At 38.0% G+C, this 17,675-nt stretch overlaps 1 protein-coding gene across 1 annotated transcript; it reads left to right on the forward strand.

Moving 5' to 3' along the window:
- The first annotated feature begins 3,347 nt into the window (after positions 1–3,347).
- Positions 3,348–16,441, forward strand: ECI2 (enoyl-CoA delta isomerase 2). The gene is made up of 10 exons (XM_053467586.1): positions 3,348–3,481; positions 8,670–8,832; positions 9,566–9,664; positions 11,326–11,511; positions 12,033–12,102; positions 12,701–12,803; positions 13,702–13,822; positions 14,434–14,523; positions 15,411–15,554; positions 16,174–16,441. Exons 1-10 carry the CDS (start codon positions 3,420–3,422, stop codon positions 16,327–16,329), a joined length of 1,194 nt encoding a protein of 397 aa, XP_053323561.1. The 5' UTR covers positions 3,348–3,419; the 3' UTR covers positions 16,330–16,441.
- The last annotated feature ends 1,234 nt before the right edge of the window (positions 16,442–17,675 follow it).

The raw sequence follows: 17,675 nt of genomic DNA on the forward strand, positions 1-17,675 counted from the left end.
ATTATATAGGTAGAAAGTACCTTGATACAGAAGTTCACAGATATGAAACAGTGGCCTGAGGAAGTTTCAGCAGGTGCATCTACTTGAGCAGCCCGTATTCTCTCCCAGTGGGAAGATGTTATGCAAGCACGTATGGTGGCCAGTACTCGGTACTGAATAATCTGACTAGGAGGACTCTCTTCAGGAGAAGGACGTTGAGACAGGAGGGCACCTACTCCTGTATCAGACGCATCGACCTCAAGTATAAATGGAAGTTCAGGTTTCGGGTATGCCTAAATGGGAGTTGCGGCAAAAAACTCAAAGGCTTTGATGGCTTCCAGTGACTAGTGCAGTGATGGGCAACCTTTTTGGCGTGGTGTGTCAAAAATCGGCAAAAAATCGAGCATAACTCGCGTGGTGTGTCACTTCGACAAAAAAACATAATTTTGCGCAATTTATAGTTTAAACTACAAAAATGTATAATTGCAATATATAATTGTATTTAATAAACCAAAAACAAATTATTTAACATACCTGCTTAGTAACTACTTACCTTTCAGGAATCCTGCGGTGGAGGTGCAAGGCCTCTGTCTCCCAGCTCTGCCACTGTATGGAACAGTATAGAGTGATGGGAGTTATGATGTACTTTTAGAGCATGAAAAAGACATTGGAAATGGTACAGCATAACACCCATCACTCTCACACACTTACCAATCCACACATATATACCAATCCACACATATATACCAATCCACACACATTTACCAATCCACACACATATACCAATCCACACACATACCAATCCACACACATATACCAATCCACACGTATATACCAATCCACACATACCAATCCACACACATACCAATCCACACACATACACCAATCCACACACATACACCAATCCACACACATACACCAATCCACACACATACACCAATCCACACACACATACCAATCCACACACATATACTAATCCACACACATACCAATCCACACACACATACCAATCCACACACACATACCAATCCACACACACATACCAATCCACACACATACCAATCCACACACATGCACCAATCCACACACATGCACCAATCCACACACATGCACCAATCCACACACATGCACCAATCCACTCTCACTGTATGCTTTCCTACCTTTCCTCTTTTCTCCTTACAGCTCCTTTTCCTGCTCTTCGCTTCTCTTCTTCTTCAGTTCTTCTGTCTTCTTCCGAGGGCACGGGGTTCAGAGGGCACGGACAGCGGTGGGCGCGGCTTCAGTGTTGTGCGCCGGGACAACAAACCCCGGCGCACAACAGCTGTTGCCGCGCGGATCCCTTGCGATCCGCGCGGCAACAGCTGTTGTGCGCCGGGGTTTGTTGTCCCGGCGCACAACACTGAAGCCGCGCCCACCGCTGTCCGTGCCCTCTGAACCCCGTGCCTTGCGAGCCTGCTCCTCCACCGCCCCCGCTAGGTACGCTACTGCACGTCCCCCCCCTTTTTTTGGGGGGTGACGCGCAGGATTTCCTGCGATTCATCCTCGGCTCCTGCACGGCCGCCGAGGATGAAAGAATCTGTGCTGGAGGAACGGGTCCTCCAGCACAGATTCTTTCATCCTCGGCGGCCGTGCAGGAGCCGAAGATGAATCGCAGGAAATCCTGCGCGTGTCACCCCAAATGGCTACGCGTGTCAGCACTGACACGCGTGTCATAGGTTCGCCATCACTGGACTAGTGAGAGGCGTTACCATCTTTTTTTGTTATGTCAGTGTTTAACAACTAGCTAACTACTACATGAAATTCATTTGTAATTTTTCCTTTAGTAGTTAGCTAACCCGAGGAGCCGTTGAAGGGAGCAGAGACCTACAGGTCGCGACCACTTGAGAGGCCATCTTCTCTGTGACAGAGTGTAAACAAGTTTCCAAGAGGATCTCCCAAGGTTGAATAAAGGTACTGAATCCAGTACCTTTATTCAACCTTGGGAGATCCTCTTGGAAACTTGTTTTTTTTATTTAAAGTGGCGCTGTCCGGAGCGGTCACAGTGCTTCCTGGGGTAGGTGTTCAGTGTCGCTGAATGGCTCGCTATCGTTAATTGCCTCCTAAACTCATTTAAAACAGGCGTCCGCCGCCATACAGTGCATGGCGGACGTTGACGCCCCGGGGATGCCGATCTCCATCGAGGTATAACATCAACACCGGCACAAGACTGGCACTTCATTGGTCATTAAGGGGTTAAACTACAGATGCCACACTGTCAACCCTTCTTCTAATTTACTTAAATAACTTGCCAATTGGCTTGTTCATCAGGAATGTCTACCCTGTTGCAGAACTTTGTATGATCTGCAAAAAGACCCTACCATTATTATGATTTTCATCTCTAATATTAAAAAGTGTAGGTCAGATCATTAAAGTACCCCTCTAGTGACAAGACCTCCCTCTGAATGTACATCATTAACTACAACCTTCTGTCTCCTGCCACTCAAACATTGCCTTATCCATTCAATCATTTTAACATCCAAAACACCTAAACAGTGTAATTTATTTATAATTATTTTACAAGGGGCAGTGTCAAATGCCTTACTGACATCAGGATAGGCTTTATCTACTGCTCCTTCCTGGTGTATTATTTGAATCAATCAAAGAAAGATCTGCCTGTATATACCAATTATGTTTCTGATCTTGCAGCCCATTTACATCCAGATCTTTAAGATTTTACTTTAGCATGATTTCCATTTATTTTCCAACTACTGATAGCAATTGGTGGTTAGTAGTTGGCTAAATCTTTCCTGAAGTGGTACCACAGTTGCAAACTTCCAGTTCTTTTGGAGGCAAATAATTAAGAGGAAATTGCTAACATAAAATGGCCTAAAAGTGTCAAAAAGGTCCTAGTAAAATACTCTTGGTTGTCTTCCTTTCAGCAATGTGGTATTTAATCCCACGATGCAATCTTTTTGTAAAAAAAAAGTGATGTGCAACTTGTAAAATTTCCCAAAATAGATGAATTCGAAATCAGGGCAAGATATTAAATATACATTTGGTATTTTTTCCCCACCGACTATACCTGTGTACTATTTATATAAATGTAAACACTGTGGGGAAAAATGTACATAATTTGTACATTTGGTAAAAAGGTTAAAAAAAATATTTTTGGACATCAGGAGGTTAAGCATCCATTCGATATTTACTTTCATTTCGTTGTTGGTTTCCCGCTAGCCAAAAGCATTATAGTTGAGAATCTGACACACAGTGGTCACACTCTACCTAAGGAATGTGATAGAACGTCTTCATCCAATCAGGAGTGGGAATTTCAACCAATCAGATGAGCCGTGATATCTTTCCGTGCATGTATGTAATCCTTCTCCTGAAGCCTTTGGTTGAAGGCAGTTGACGTCATTGCTGTAAAGACCAGTTCGTACCACAGAGGACGCTTAGTACAACTCATGGCTACTTCCTTATTTTGTGCACAGAGGTGTTGGAGGCTCCCATTTCCTAGAGCAATCAGGTGAGCGCCTCCTCATGCTCCTTTCCTGTGTACGAAGCTCCAAGTCCTGCAGCACGCGTAATATATATATTTGTGTTGTGTTCATATCGAGAAACGACCAGCTTTGTCAATCAGTGACACATCGTACGCCCATATTTTACTGCAACACTCCCTGAGAAGTGTTTTGCATTTGCCTGCAGTGTGTTCATTAGTAATATTCCCAAAGTTGTGTAACAAATAATTAAAACCGTGAGGTCATAATAACTGTTTACACTATAATACTGAATGACTTGTAGATTGTATTCATTGTTAAAAACTACATCAAATCGAAGTGTCAGGCCACATAGTCAAAAGCTAATGTGCACCGAATAAAGATTATTTTGACATCTTGAAGGCAATCACTGTTTGGCGAGATTGTATGTTAGAGACCAAAGCACGAGTGTAGTTTACCTGCCTCTAAATTCATTATACACGTGAAAGAGACTAGGTGAAAATCGGAATCATTTAGGAAAGGTGTGGGAAAACAGTGCCACCTACCTCCTGGAGTGTGAAATGCGGCATTAAAAACTGAACCGCAAGAGAGGAGTCTTCCGGAAAGACAAGCGCTTTGGGGGCGGGGCTTAGGTACAACAAGCCTGTAGGACCTGGAACAGAATAAAATACTTTGCTTGAAGGGTGTTCCACCTTATCTGGTATTTGGAATATTGTTCTTAGTGGTTTTTCACAATTCCAACAGCTGGAACACTGAGCTGGATTATGCTTCAGCTGTTCTGGAATCTGGAACACCACTATGTTCCGTCAGCATGTTCCAACGATTTGCCTACCAGGGCATTATGCCTGCAGTATGTTCTAAGTATCAGAGATCATTGCTTGAAGTATTCCGGCACTTTGTGTACAATGCTCTTACTAATCTTCTGGTGTTCCAGCAGCCAAAACAATTGCTCAAACCATTTGGGAAGACAGAACACTAAGCCGACTATGCATCACATTAAAGGAAACCACCACTCCTTCAATAAATAAATTATATTTCAATAAGATACAAATATGTAGAGATCTTCATAGATTTAACAAAGCAAGCTAAGTGGTCCAGCTGCCGGAACCACTATAACACACTCCAGGCTTCCAGAAAATCTTGAACATGCTACAAGTATAGAGTTTCAGCTGCACAAGAAATCTAAGGTTTTCTACCTATTTCTACTTACCAGAACAGCTGCAGCACATTGAAAGCACAATGTTCCAGCTATTAGAAAGTCTAGAACACAGTCCAGGAATAGTGTTCTAACCAGGGGCAGACTGAAACATCCGGGGCCCCCGGCAACAAAAAGTCATGGGCTCCCAATGGTGATGACATGGGCTCTTCCAGGTTAAGCCTCTCCCTTTCCGTTAAATTCCCTCATATCTAATTTTTCAGTCTTTGTAGTAATTCAATAAAAAAAAATGGTTTTAAACCACCAATCAAAAAAATTATTTGTGGATTTTTTTAAACAGTTCGTCATACAAAGTTCAACCATGTTCATTTTTGCCGAGGCAAGAGGCATAAAGCAAGCCACTGTTTTTTTTTAGTAGACTTTGAAAAGTGGTCTTACCATCTCACTTACCATTGAAGTCTTTTTGATTGGAGCATTCTTGTGGTTGCCATGGTGATAAAGCCATTTTTTCAAACTTTACACACCATTTTTTTGTATATCCATATCCACCCAATTTCTGTTTTTTCCATGTGTAGGCAGCCAGAGACTATTAATATACAATTTACTTAGTATCGTGAGGTACAGCATTTTCATTCACTAGTATACAGCTCTCATGTATTCAAAGCAAACATGTGAAGCTCTTATACACACAAATATTGAAATAAAAGGCAGGCAACAGCATTGCACAGATTTTGGCATGCTGGCATACCAACAGTGTCAAATTGGATGTGACAGTCCCAACATTCTTGCCAAGTGTGTCTGCAAATGCCCAAGTAATTTGGGCTGCCTGCAGCTTACCCTGCGCAGTGTTTGAAACGGCTTTGTACATGCAGGTGAAAGGGAAGCATTGTGGTGTCTTTTGCATAGATTGCCCTGTGACATCTTGACTTTGAATGTGATGTGACAGCACTTCACCACCCTTTTTTTCATGAGCAGAGTCATGTGCCCTGTCATGTTTTAAAGTTGGCAACTATTCAACAGTGCTACCCATGTTATAAAATGTGACCATTTATAATAAGCAGAAAGGAGTTTGTAAAGTGCTACGGAATTTGATGGTGCTATATAAAATAATAATAATAAAGACATTTTATTAACTTGAAAAATCCAAAGCAATGTTTTCAAAGTATAATGCATAGATGAATTGGTAAGATGACGTTAAAAAGCTCACCTCCTTACTGTTCATACAGATCGCCAGTTCTGTTCGGCATTGACTAAAATAAATGTAGCCAAAATTTAAGTAGAAGCCAAAAATGTTTAGCACCTAAATAAAACCTTAGCTGTAATACTCATGCCTGTGTAGTACCAAACGTTTCTAAATTAATGTCTACCCAAGAAAATATATATTGCTTGTATTGCTTTGCACTTTTCATGAGATAAATATTTAAATAGTCCCCTTTGTGAAGTCCTTGTAGCTAGACTCACAAATAGAGGGCGCTAGTCCACCACTAGTTCTGCTGTGGTACTGGCTATGACTTCATAACTCCAGATTGGATTAGATGTAACATGACCTAAATACATATGCACCCAATCAATAGTAGTAGACTAACACTAATATTGTTATAATTCTGCATGAGGTCCCTTATTGATCACCTGGTGACAGGTATATTCTCCTGCTGCCTTTTGGTCCTCACACTCTACCTGCTTCTGAACATATGGTGGTGCAGGAAAAAACCTCTGAATCGGTGTCCCTTCATTCCCAGCATGCTGAGCCAAGATATAACGTCATTTCCCAGCATTCAGACACAGGCAGCATGTGATAAGTGAAGTGTTGCAACCATGGCTTAAAAGCAAGCTGTTTTTTTTTTCTCCTTGTTTTAGGTACTTGAGTATAATACGCACCACATTTTCAGGACACTTGAAAAAGGGGTAAATTGTGTGTGTTATACCCAAGATTTTACAGTATGTTATCAGTTGACAAGCAGCTCCCCACTCTCACACGTCTACCACACAATGCAGTTTTCTTTCCTTTGGTACTGGAGAAGTAATGTGAAAAGTGCTGGTCACTCTGCGATTATAAAACATCCTGGCAAAAATAATTCTTGATAAGTTGGAAAACCTACTCGCAATAGCAACAAAAAAGGTTACTTAAAGGGGGGGTGAAAGTGCTTACCTACAAAATGAGATCTCTGTATCCTGCAAGCATTTACCATGTTAGTAGCCCTCTGCCGAATATCAATATCAGATTTGTAACGTGGTATAACCAAATCCCCGCTTCTACTAATGAGTCCTGTTATGCATCCCAGCACCCTGGTTGCTTTCTGTCAACTTGTTGCATTGTGTGTGTTTGTGTGTATAATATAATTGGTATTTAACAATACCTTATAAACACGATGAGCCTCTGCAATGGTATGGTGGATGATGTTATAGACCATGATGGCAATGTCCTCCTCCGATGGCAATGTAGCATCCATAACCTCTACCAATTAAATTGGTGAGTGGTTCGGCATGTTCCTACTGTATTCAGCGAAGCTTATACCATAATTCTAGAATCTGAAGGTGAAATTAGACTTGCCAATGTTTGCTTTATGAAATGCAAATAATGTGTTTGTTCCCATACCCCCAGTGCTCCATGGCAGGAACACGTGCATTAACGTCTGTTTTTTTTTTTCTCATTACCAGTATGCCTAAAGGCTTGGTGAGTTTTAATTAAACCAAGTTAATCTCTGTGCTTTTACATGGGAAAGGGAAGCCATTATTTACTAATCCTGTCTTATTAACTGAAAATTGGAACACATTAACATCTTCTATAGAGCTCACAGGATTTTTTCAATCAGATTTAATAAGACATAATTTCATTCTGTTGGGGTGTGCATTGTTTATAATTTATCTATAGTTGATGACTGGAATTTATTATATTCTGAAAAAAAATCTGTTAACAGTATCCCTGCTAGATGAGGCCCCTATCCCCTTGCATCTAAAAGTAGCACTGCTTACCCTTTAAAATAACAAAGTGCTTCAGATGTTAACCAAAGCATTCAGATTTCGCTTTCCTTGCAATAGGGTTTCTGTGGGCATCAGGTGGAAGGAGATAATAACCTTTATGCTTTTTTTACCTGCAAACTTTTTCCAATGTGTTTATCCAAGTGTTCATCAGTGACCATACAGGTGCAACTCCATTTGTAGTGCCCTGTCCTGAGTAAGCTTGTTTATTGTGTCTTCTGTGTACTGAACCCTTCTTAGAATCATGGCTGCTTTCTGTGTACCAAACCTGGTGGATCCATATGGCCTCATCATGTTTAATCTGGTTACCAATTTAAGCATGTTTTAATCCTGTTATTTTGTACACACTCAGGCAGTGAGGTTCTGGCAAGCACCTGAACAAATCCCTAGACAAATTTCTAGTACCTGCAACAATGTATTTGATGGATTGCCAAAAGATAGAGAGACAAACATAGCTACACATAACTGTGGGATTTTCACAATTGTAATAGTTATGTACCTATGTACATTTATTGTGGTTCCATAATAATCCCAACCATGGTATGTTTTGAAGAGGGACCTTCTAAAAAGCTGGAAAGAATTATCGGTTTTAGCTTAATAACCATTAGGCTTATAATGTCCTAAGTCATCTTCTCCTTTTAAAATGTTCCTGCTCTGGTGCATTTTACAAATGAGAGCCATGTGTTGCCTTTCTATTCTGGAACTTAAAAAAGGCTCAGGCTCAAAATGCAGAGTCTCCACTAGAGTCTTCACCAGAGTCTTCCTGGGCAGTAGACCAGGGCTTAGCTGTTTTTCTGTTTAAAAAAAATGAACAGGCCTTGCATTTACTCAGTGGATGATTAGTGAGGAAAAGAGGAGAAGTACTGTTCTGATGATAAACACTTATACTGCACTGCATAGTAATGGGGAGCACACTGATTGTTCCAACAGTCAGTTGTATGCCAACACTGGTTGGTATGATAGTTACGATGTGTGATTTAAATTGTATCCTTATAGTTTCCTTTTGTAGGTGCTAATTTTATGGTAAAGAATTAACTCATGTTGGATTACTGTCTCACATTTTTTCAATTCAGTTTCAGTAGAGCCAGAACAAGCAGGAATCTCACAGCGCTTCAAATCCACACCACAGCGGGATCCATGCAAGCAAGTCAGCAAGACTTTGAAAAAGCACAAAACAATCTGAAATTGTTGAAAAAAGACCCTGGCAATGATGTCAAATTGAAGCTATATGCACTGTTCAAACAGGTCTTAATACCTAAATTTTCTTACATTGAGAACTGTAGTTGACTTTCAGAGGCAGAATAGCTATTTATGTTGTGTCAGTCTTCCCATGATTTTGTCAACAAAAAAAATACTAAATGTCCAGTATTCACTAAACAGTTGCTGCATCATCGCTAAATCATACTCTGTATACAGAGAAATCTGATTTCTCATAACGCTGCTATGTCATAAGCCACATGCCGCCATACACGCTATGTGCCAGATGGCATAGCCCTTTATACTCTTTGCTGTGTCAATACCTCTACATACCCCCAGCTGTATAATGAATTATACCCACACTGTGCCAGAAGCCTCAACAATGTTGAGCCCCCACGTTCTCAGGAGCTACACCTGAATGGCCCCTCTTTGTCAGGAGCCATATCTGTTCAGTACTAGGAATGCATTACTCTATTTACTAGTATTAAATATATCTTGATTTATATTAGGTATTTTCTGGACAGTGATGTTCATTAATGATCACAAGAAAACTGTGTATAATTTTAAAATATGTAATGTGCTGTGGTCTTTTTTATTTACTGTATGTTTGGCTTTGTATAAATATTGCTTTTTTATCTTTGTATACGTAGTATAGCAACTGTTATTTCATGGTTCATAAATCTGTGCTTGCAACATACTGATATCTATTCTAATTGTTGACCTCCGTACTTTGCCCTCTTTTAAAGATAAAGCAGTCATACGCTTTTTCACTTTTTTGCAGGCAACACAAGGCCTCTGTAACGCTCCTAAACCCAGTATGTTGGACTTTGTCAATAAAGCCAAATGGGATGCATGGAAATCTTTAGGTGGCATGACCCAGGTAAGCCAATTATAATTTTACAACTCTCAATATGCTGCAGATATACACATGCACCTTTTATGCTAGTCATCTCTTATTGTAATTAAGAAATATAGAGATCATATTTGCATTTCATCACAGGTTATTTATGCTAAAGTTCAGCAAAAAAGAGACCAAATCCCTCCACAGTACAGAATACAACAAGTAAAATAACATACACTTGTGGCCATATGGGGTTGTCTAAAAATTGTTTAAAAAAATCTTGCTCTAAATTCACAAAAGTGCAAAGTGAATTCTTTATATTTTGCATGGAGTCACTTAGGTAAGAACACAATGTATCTCAGCATAGGTGTATTTTATTTTGTTTTTTATCTTAACTGTTATTTTTTATTATACAGATATAAGGAGTTATTTGACAATGTCATGAATGCCATAAAGCATAATTGATGTGGAGAGATTTCTTGAAAGCTATGTTACTGATTTGATTATACATTATGGAGAGCCAGATCAGTCCTTAATGCAAGAGACACTCTCTGGACCTGACCTTCATGATGGCTAGTGATATCAGGGAATTGAAGTATTCAGTAATCCTGTAAACTTTAGGTTTTGTGTGAATTATACCCAATTATCTAAAATCTGATCACTCTACCTATTATTGAGTTAATGGCAGGTTTGCTTTAAGAAACTATTATACCCAAATGAGTCACCGATTCAAGTGGCATGGAAAGTATGATTGAGAAAACAATACTGTAAAATTAGGCAAGAATTATGCCACTTTGATGTCATTGGTCAATCATGCTGATGGTGCATGTGCATACCTAAGAACTTCTTGGCTCTGGCCACCCAGAGCCTACCCTTGCAGGACACAGCCGGGACTGCCCACTGACTGAATCGTAGAATATGCTGGAATGTAAATGTCTGAGTGACATTAGACATCTAATTGTTTTTTACCCACCCTGATAGGTAAGAATCCCTGCCTGGAGGGCTTCTTTGTGAGCTTCTTACAATCAGTGGGAACAAATGCCTGGGCTGGGCATTACTTTGTGTGTTTTCTCTTGCCAATCCATAATATCCAATGTACATACCATTTATGCAATATACAATTCCTCTTTTAATTAGATTAAGACTTATCCAATTACTCACAGTGGAACCTCCAGGCGGGGATTCTTAATACAGTATAATACAGACATTACATTCTAACATATTCTGCTGTTAATGGTACACTTGTGGGAAATCTGCCGCAAGGGTGTTCAGTCTTGATACGCTTAGCTGCAGACAAAGGGATGTTAATACCAGGTTTGTGTAATTGTTTCTTCGAGTTAGCTAATGCATTTCTAATGAAAAGGTGAATCATACTAAAAGCCTCACTGCTCATGCCATGAAATGACATTGAAAGAGTCTGGGGTTTTAAAGGTGCTTGGGTTTTGGAAAGTGCAGTGAGAGCCTTTTTTTCCAAGTTGGTGTTGAAGTAGGTCCCAACACAAACTGGAAGTCAAACAGTGTGTGTGACCGTTTCTTCTCTCTTATTTACCCTCATCTCCTCTCCTATGTACCCTCATCTCCTCTCCTGAGAGTTTGCTACTTGTATAAGGAGGTTAATCGTGTTTAAACAAAAAAAAAAAAAATAACAATATACATATATCATAGCACAATTATTTTTTTTAAGCACATTTTTTCTTCAGGATGATGCAAGGCAGTCCTATGTTGAACTTGTTTCAAGTTTGGTGTCCTCTGAATCCAACACAGAGGGTAAAGCATTGTCTAGTTCTGGCCATCGGTCGTATGAAACTCTCCAGGTTATATGTGAAGACAACATCACTAAAATAATATTGAGTCGGCCAGAGAAGAAAAATGCCATTAACATGCAGGTAAAGTACACGTTTGAAAGGTTATTATGTAATGCACAATAATAAATAAGTGAAAACTAAGCTTTTAACATTCAAAAATGCCAGAAATGTATTTGCTATAAAGATATCTTTTATCCCAGATTAAACCCCAAAGAAAAGACTAACTAAGAAAAATAGATATAACTCATAACTGTATGTGAATGTCCCAACTGGTTCAGGATTGCTATTTTATTCCGAATATCTTTACCACCTAACAAATTGTTATTAAGGAACAGTATTAGAATAATTTTGTTTTCATCAGTAATGTGTTGCTACATTGGAATATTTCCGATGGACTGTTAAGAGTTAATATTTCAAGAGTCTCAGGGGAAGCTTAGTGTTTGTGATTTACCTGCTCCCCAAGCATTATTGTATAAATTAATTTCATATAAAGAGATGTATTTTTCTTTATTCCATGGCCCACATAAATGTATGATTTTTAGAGATTTCCCAAAACATGTTGGTTTAATAAAGCAAAGTACATGTTTTACATCACGTTTCAGATGTATCAGGAAATTGGCCAGGCCTTGGAAGAAGCTGGGAAAGATGAGTCTACTTTCACTGTCTTAACAGGTATTCTGTGTTATAGGATTTGGCTTAAAGTTTTTTTATAATTTGTCGAGATGTCTAATGATTAGGTTAACAAATCCTTTGTGGCACTAAAATGCTGATTGCAATTACACAAGACACATTACTGTTTGTCAACAAAATACTTTTTCTTTTACATTAATAAAAAATGACATTGTGGCAGTTTGTAAGGGTAACATATCTCCTATATATTGTGCTAGCCAACTGGCTTTGAAATTTAAAGGAGAATATATTTTTGACATTTTAACCCCTCTTCCCCCAATTATCTTGTAGCTTTTATAGGGATAAAAATTACAAACATGGCTAGGTACAAACATGGGAGGTAAGGTGTATGTATGTATGTATATGTATATGTATATATATATATATATGTGTATATATATATATATATATATATATATATACATATATATATATATATCTGCATGCTATGGGAACAGCCATCTTAATGTCCTGGTGATTAGTAGATTAGGGAAGGGAGAAAACTTCATGACAGGAAATGTAATAAATTGCTATTCAATGGGAGAGGGTGCCCCTTTAAATTCACTAGTAATGCACTTGTTTTTGTTAATATTCTACCCAGGACTTGGAGATTATTATTGCAGTGGCAATGATTTAAACAATTTCACCAACATACCTCCAGAGGGCAAAGAAAAAATGGCAAGTGATGCAGCTGTGATTCTTGAGTAAGTACATTATTTCTAAGAGTACAGCAGTAATAGTCATTTCAGACCTTGGGCTGTCTTGGGACAGCGTGCAAAAAGGGGAGCTATTGGCAGGGATATTCAGTTTGTTGTTATAGTGATAGCTACACTTTTCTTGCAGCCCTATAGATCAGCACATCCTGACTTTGTTTCAGCGTCAGGGAGATCTGGCTATCTATTGACAGACTGTACTCTCCCTTGTGAGCAGAAGCCAGCAAGTGCTTGTACACCATTACATAAGGAACGCCCGATCACACTGTCGGGTGTTCCCTTCCAGTAGACATCACTAATGGCGCTCACCAGGTCACTGGGGGGTAGGATATTGCTTTTATCAAAGTAAACATAATTATGTTTGACAATAAAATAAACTGTTTTGCTCATAATTTAATACACATATCCGATAGATGGAGAATATTCCTCATAGCAGCCACACCTTGTTGGTGATTAATACAGGTATAGAGGGAGGTGTTACCTATCTATAAGCTCATTTCCATTCAATGTCTTCCATTGTTACACATGGTTGTAACAAAAACATCATGTTAGTGGAGATAGATTAGATGTAAGTGAACCTACCCCCACAATGATAGGCCTCCCAGAGGGATGTTCAGAATGTTTGTAGATTTTTGGTAGAAACTAAAAATGAAGAACATCGGGATGTTGTGTTTGAAGGAAATTGAGCTATCCCTCATCTAAAATACCTTTTTCTTTACGTTCATTTGAAAGTGTACAAAATTCACTTACAAAATGTATCTCACCTCATATGGCTAACTCATTAAACTCATGCAGATTGCATCATTGTATCTGTCTTTTTATTTAAAGAGACTGTATGTTCACTAAGTATAGAACTTTTACTATACATATACCAAATTTGCTCTTGCAGGGCCTTTGTCAGTAAAATCATTGATTTTCCTAAGCCTCTCATTGCCGTAATAAATGGGCCTGCAGTTGGGATCTCTGTGACGATGTTAGGGATGTTTGATATTGTGTATGCAACAGATAGGGTAAGTCCATTTTTATGATATACTTTACATTTTTGAAGTACATTAATAAGCCTACATTCTGTAAAAATCAATAAAAAGCAATTTAGAAGCAGATGCAGCGCCCCATATATGATCTATGATATATATTTTGTGTCAGTTTTTTTATGATTTTTAACAAAACTGTAAAATAATGTCAATTTCCAGAGCTCAAAAGATGTACTTTTATGCTGTTTCTTTTTAATTTGAGAATTATTTTATCAAGCGAACAGTTTTGATGAAAGAAAATTGTCTATTAAAACAAAATCTATGCAAATAAGATTTTAAGTAAGTCTCGCATTAAAAATGTATATATTTTTTTTACGTTTGGCTATTTGGTCAAGTTGTGTCAATTTCATTGAGGGTTATCTGTTAGAAACTTAGGTATATTAGTACGGGAACCTGTGATGCATTAACAAGTGTATCTATTTCACAGTTATATTGGTCATAAAGGAAATGTTATAGACCACTGTACATTTGGCACCATCCATCGCACCAGTATAATGTACTTGTCATGTCATTTTAGAAAATGCTAGGTTTGTTTTCTGGATTTCCGCTTATAAGAGAAACAAATCCTATTCTGATTTTCTGCCCAGGCCACATTTCATACCCCTTTCAGTCAGTTGGGACAAAGTCCAGAAGGCTGCTCTTCATACACATTCCCGCAAATAATGGGCTTAGCCAAGGTAAGTCACAGTGCATGTAATTCGTTTGTCGTCACATCTATTTATATATGATGGCAGAAAAGGGAAATAAAACAAAATGATGTATGATTCCTCCAATTGTGTAGGAGCCATTGAACACTATTTATTTAAATAAATCATGTTATTGAGGACACTTACTGCCGTTGAAATGTACCACCTATTTGATGTCATCTTGAAATATTATTTTGCAGTGAATGGTTCTTTTATTCGTGGGCAAGAGATGTTTTTTTCTCAATAAACAGGTCATAATGGAATTCATGATCAAAGGTCACCACTTCACCATATGTCAATTAATATGACGATTTTTTCTTATTATTTAGCGTCAAATTAATGTATTTTATGACATTCTCCACCTGTGTATGTATATGCCATTTGTATGTCTAACATGCTTACCAGCTGCTGGTGGCTTACAGACCCGTCGTGCCCCCCAGGGCAGGGTTTTGTATGCAATCCTGTTATATTGCATTCCACAAATTAGTTGATAATGTCTGGTACCCTATACCTTTTTCATTCTGAGCAGTGTATGCCCCCACCACCAGTGTTCCCTCTAAGCTGTGCGCTTGTGCGCACGCACATAGCTTTTTTAGAGAGCGCACATGTCTAAAAATTGTGCGCACAATCGTTTTTCCCAAAAAAAGAAAAAAAATATAATTTTTTTGAAACTTTATGCTGCGTGGATATTGTGCGCACAAAATTTTTGCTCTGTGAAAATTTTTGCACGAGAAATTTTCTGCACACGCCAACTAAGAAAAATTAGATGGAACATTGCCCACCACATAACTAAATGTGGACAAAATTAGTTATGATGTGCCTGTAACACATAGCTTTAGTAATATGCATAAAAAACTGACAAAATTATTATTGTTTAGGCTACAGAGGTTCTGCTTTTCAATAAAGTGTTGACTGCACAAAAAGCTTGTGACCTGGGACTGGTAACAGAGGTGTTTCCTGACAGCGCTTTCCAGCAAGAAGTTTGGTCAAGACTGAAAGAATATGCCAAGCTCCCCAAAAACGTAAGTATGGAAAAGTGTCTACTGCTACCACAACATATGACATGAAAGTGTGAATCTTATATTCTAGGTCGTATTATAATTCAACCTCAAATAGAGGTCTGATTATAAGACTATGATGCAGCGCGAGGTATGAGGCATATCTGGGGGGCAGAGTGGGAAGCCAGGGAACAGATGTTCATAACTGGCGGGCAGGTTAGCAAATAAAAGGAAATAAAAACAAGAAATGCAGTTTTCTCATATTTTCTCATATTAACTATGAAAAACTAGTTTACATGTGAATTAATATGTGCTAGTAAAACTCTTTTCCTATAGGGTAGTCTTATATTGAGTTTTTTCTCCTAAATTAATATTCAACTTTTGGGGGGTCGTCTATATATAATTGTAAGATATACGTCTGCTTTGCATGCATTCAAAGTCACTGAACAATGTAATAATCATGTAATTTGAAATGTAATATATAAAAAAATTACAGGAAGTATTTAAAAATTTACTGAACTATTTTAGCATTTACAAAAATATAGATGTGCTTGTATATATCTCCCAAATATTAATACAAACCTAAAAGTTGAACCCCATTGTTAACATTTTTTGTATATTCTACCGTTACATTATCCAACAGTCTTTGGCTTTCTCCAAGCAACTGATTCGTGAAAATGAAAAAGAGAAGCTTCATGCTGTGAATATCCAAGAATGTGAACGCCTTAAGGAGCGCTGGTTATCAGAAGAATGCATGAATGCCATAATTAGCTTCTTCCAAAATAAATCAAAGCTGTGATTTGATTATACTAAACTTATATTTTTAGCAGAGGGAGTCCACTTTGTTATGTAGGCTTTATCGGTAGCAGCCATGTAAGTTGTTAAATAAATTATAGATATATATATATATATACCTTGTTTGTGTTTGTTTTTGTAACACTTTGGTAATGCATTTCATTTGACAAAAATTGTAATCACTAAACAGTGGTCCAAGGGAAAATTGTAAAATTTCCAAATTGAAAAATGCGCGTCTATCAAATGTGGCCTTTTAGCCGTCAAACAACCCATCAAACCTTTGCATGGGTGGTATCGCTGTACTCAAGAGATGTTGTTTGACAATGACATATACCAGAAGCTGTAAATGCAGACCTGAAAAAAAAATGCAAAACAAATTGTGCATGGAAAGTGTTGAAATACCGTGGTGTGTCTAGTTTTCCAAAATATATGGTTTGGTGGCTGTAAATTGAATTGGTCAAGATAAGACATGGGCACGGGACGACCAGATTTTTGAAATAGCAATATGCTATTTGTACTTGTTGCGCTATAACTTGTAAAAAAAAACTTTGGGTATCTCTAAACTCAGGAAAAATATTAGAATCTATTTAGCAGTTTTTTTCATTAGCTTTTGTAGATGTGTGAAAGATGCGAAATTGGTCGGCAGAGAAGGTAGGGAACCATTTAGAGAGCCAACAAATTTCATTCGCGAATCAAAAATGCCAAAAAGGAACTGAAAATTTGTCCGAAATGTTTTTGGCCCATTTGTACATGTCTGAAAAGGGGGAAGATATAAGTTCTCCTTCACTTTTAAAATAATGTAACAAAAAATGTAAACATATGGCAGGAGCAAGAAGAAAATGTTAGAAATAGCAAAATATAACTCGAATCTACAACTCTGCTCTTTCACATAGTCTGCATAGTCAGCCTTGGTTTTTTCACCTCCCCCACATCGGGGGGACCAAATGAAAAGAACAAATGGGGCTTGTGCAGATCGTTCATGTATTCAAAATCCCGAGTTTTACAGTTCTATATACAAAACAATTAACATTACTATGTTTACATATTAAAGTAAGAATACTTTTCAACATGTAGCCCCATTAAGGACCAGGGCAATTTTTTGTATTTTTGATATGTTTCTTGAACTGCAATTTCCTTTCTCATTTAGTGCACCTACGCAACTTATATATTTTTGGGGCATGGACCATATTCATATGGGGAAATAAAAAAAAAAAAAAAAAAACATTCACAGTTTTACGGATGTACAAATTATACACAGCTTGTGCAAATGGACACTAAATATATATTCGTTTAGTTTGTCCTGATCCAAAAACCACCCTATAAACACACGATTTTAATTTATTTTAAGGT

This window comes from Spea bombifrons, chromosome 5 (assembly GCF_027358695.1).
Source record: "Spea bombifrons isolate aSpeBom1 chromosome 5, aSpeBom1.2.pri, whole genome shotgun sequence".
NCBI lineage: Eukaryota > Metazoa > Chordata > Amphibia > Anura > Pelobatidae > Spea > Spea bombifrons.

Excerpts from the sequence above, each read along its gene's own strand:
- ECI2 (XM_053467586.1), top strand. The coding sequence starts at position 3,420 with ATGGCTACTTCCTTATTTTGTGCACAGAGGTGTTGGAGGCTCCCATTT. Across the intron at positions 11,512-12,032 it reads AAAATGCCATTAACATGCAG|ATGTATCAGGAAATTGGCCA; the intron begins GTAAAGTACACG and ends ATCACGTTTCAG. Across the intron at positions 12,103-12,700 it reads TACTTTCACTGTCTTAACAG|GACTTGGAGATTATTATTGC; the intron begins GTATTCTGTGTT and ends TATTCTACCCAG.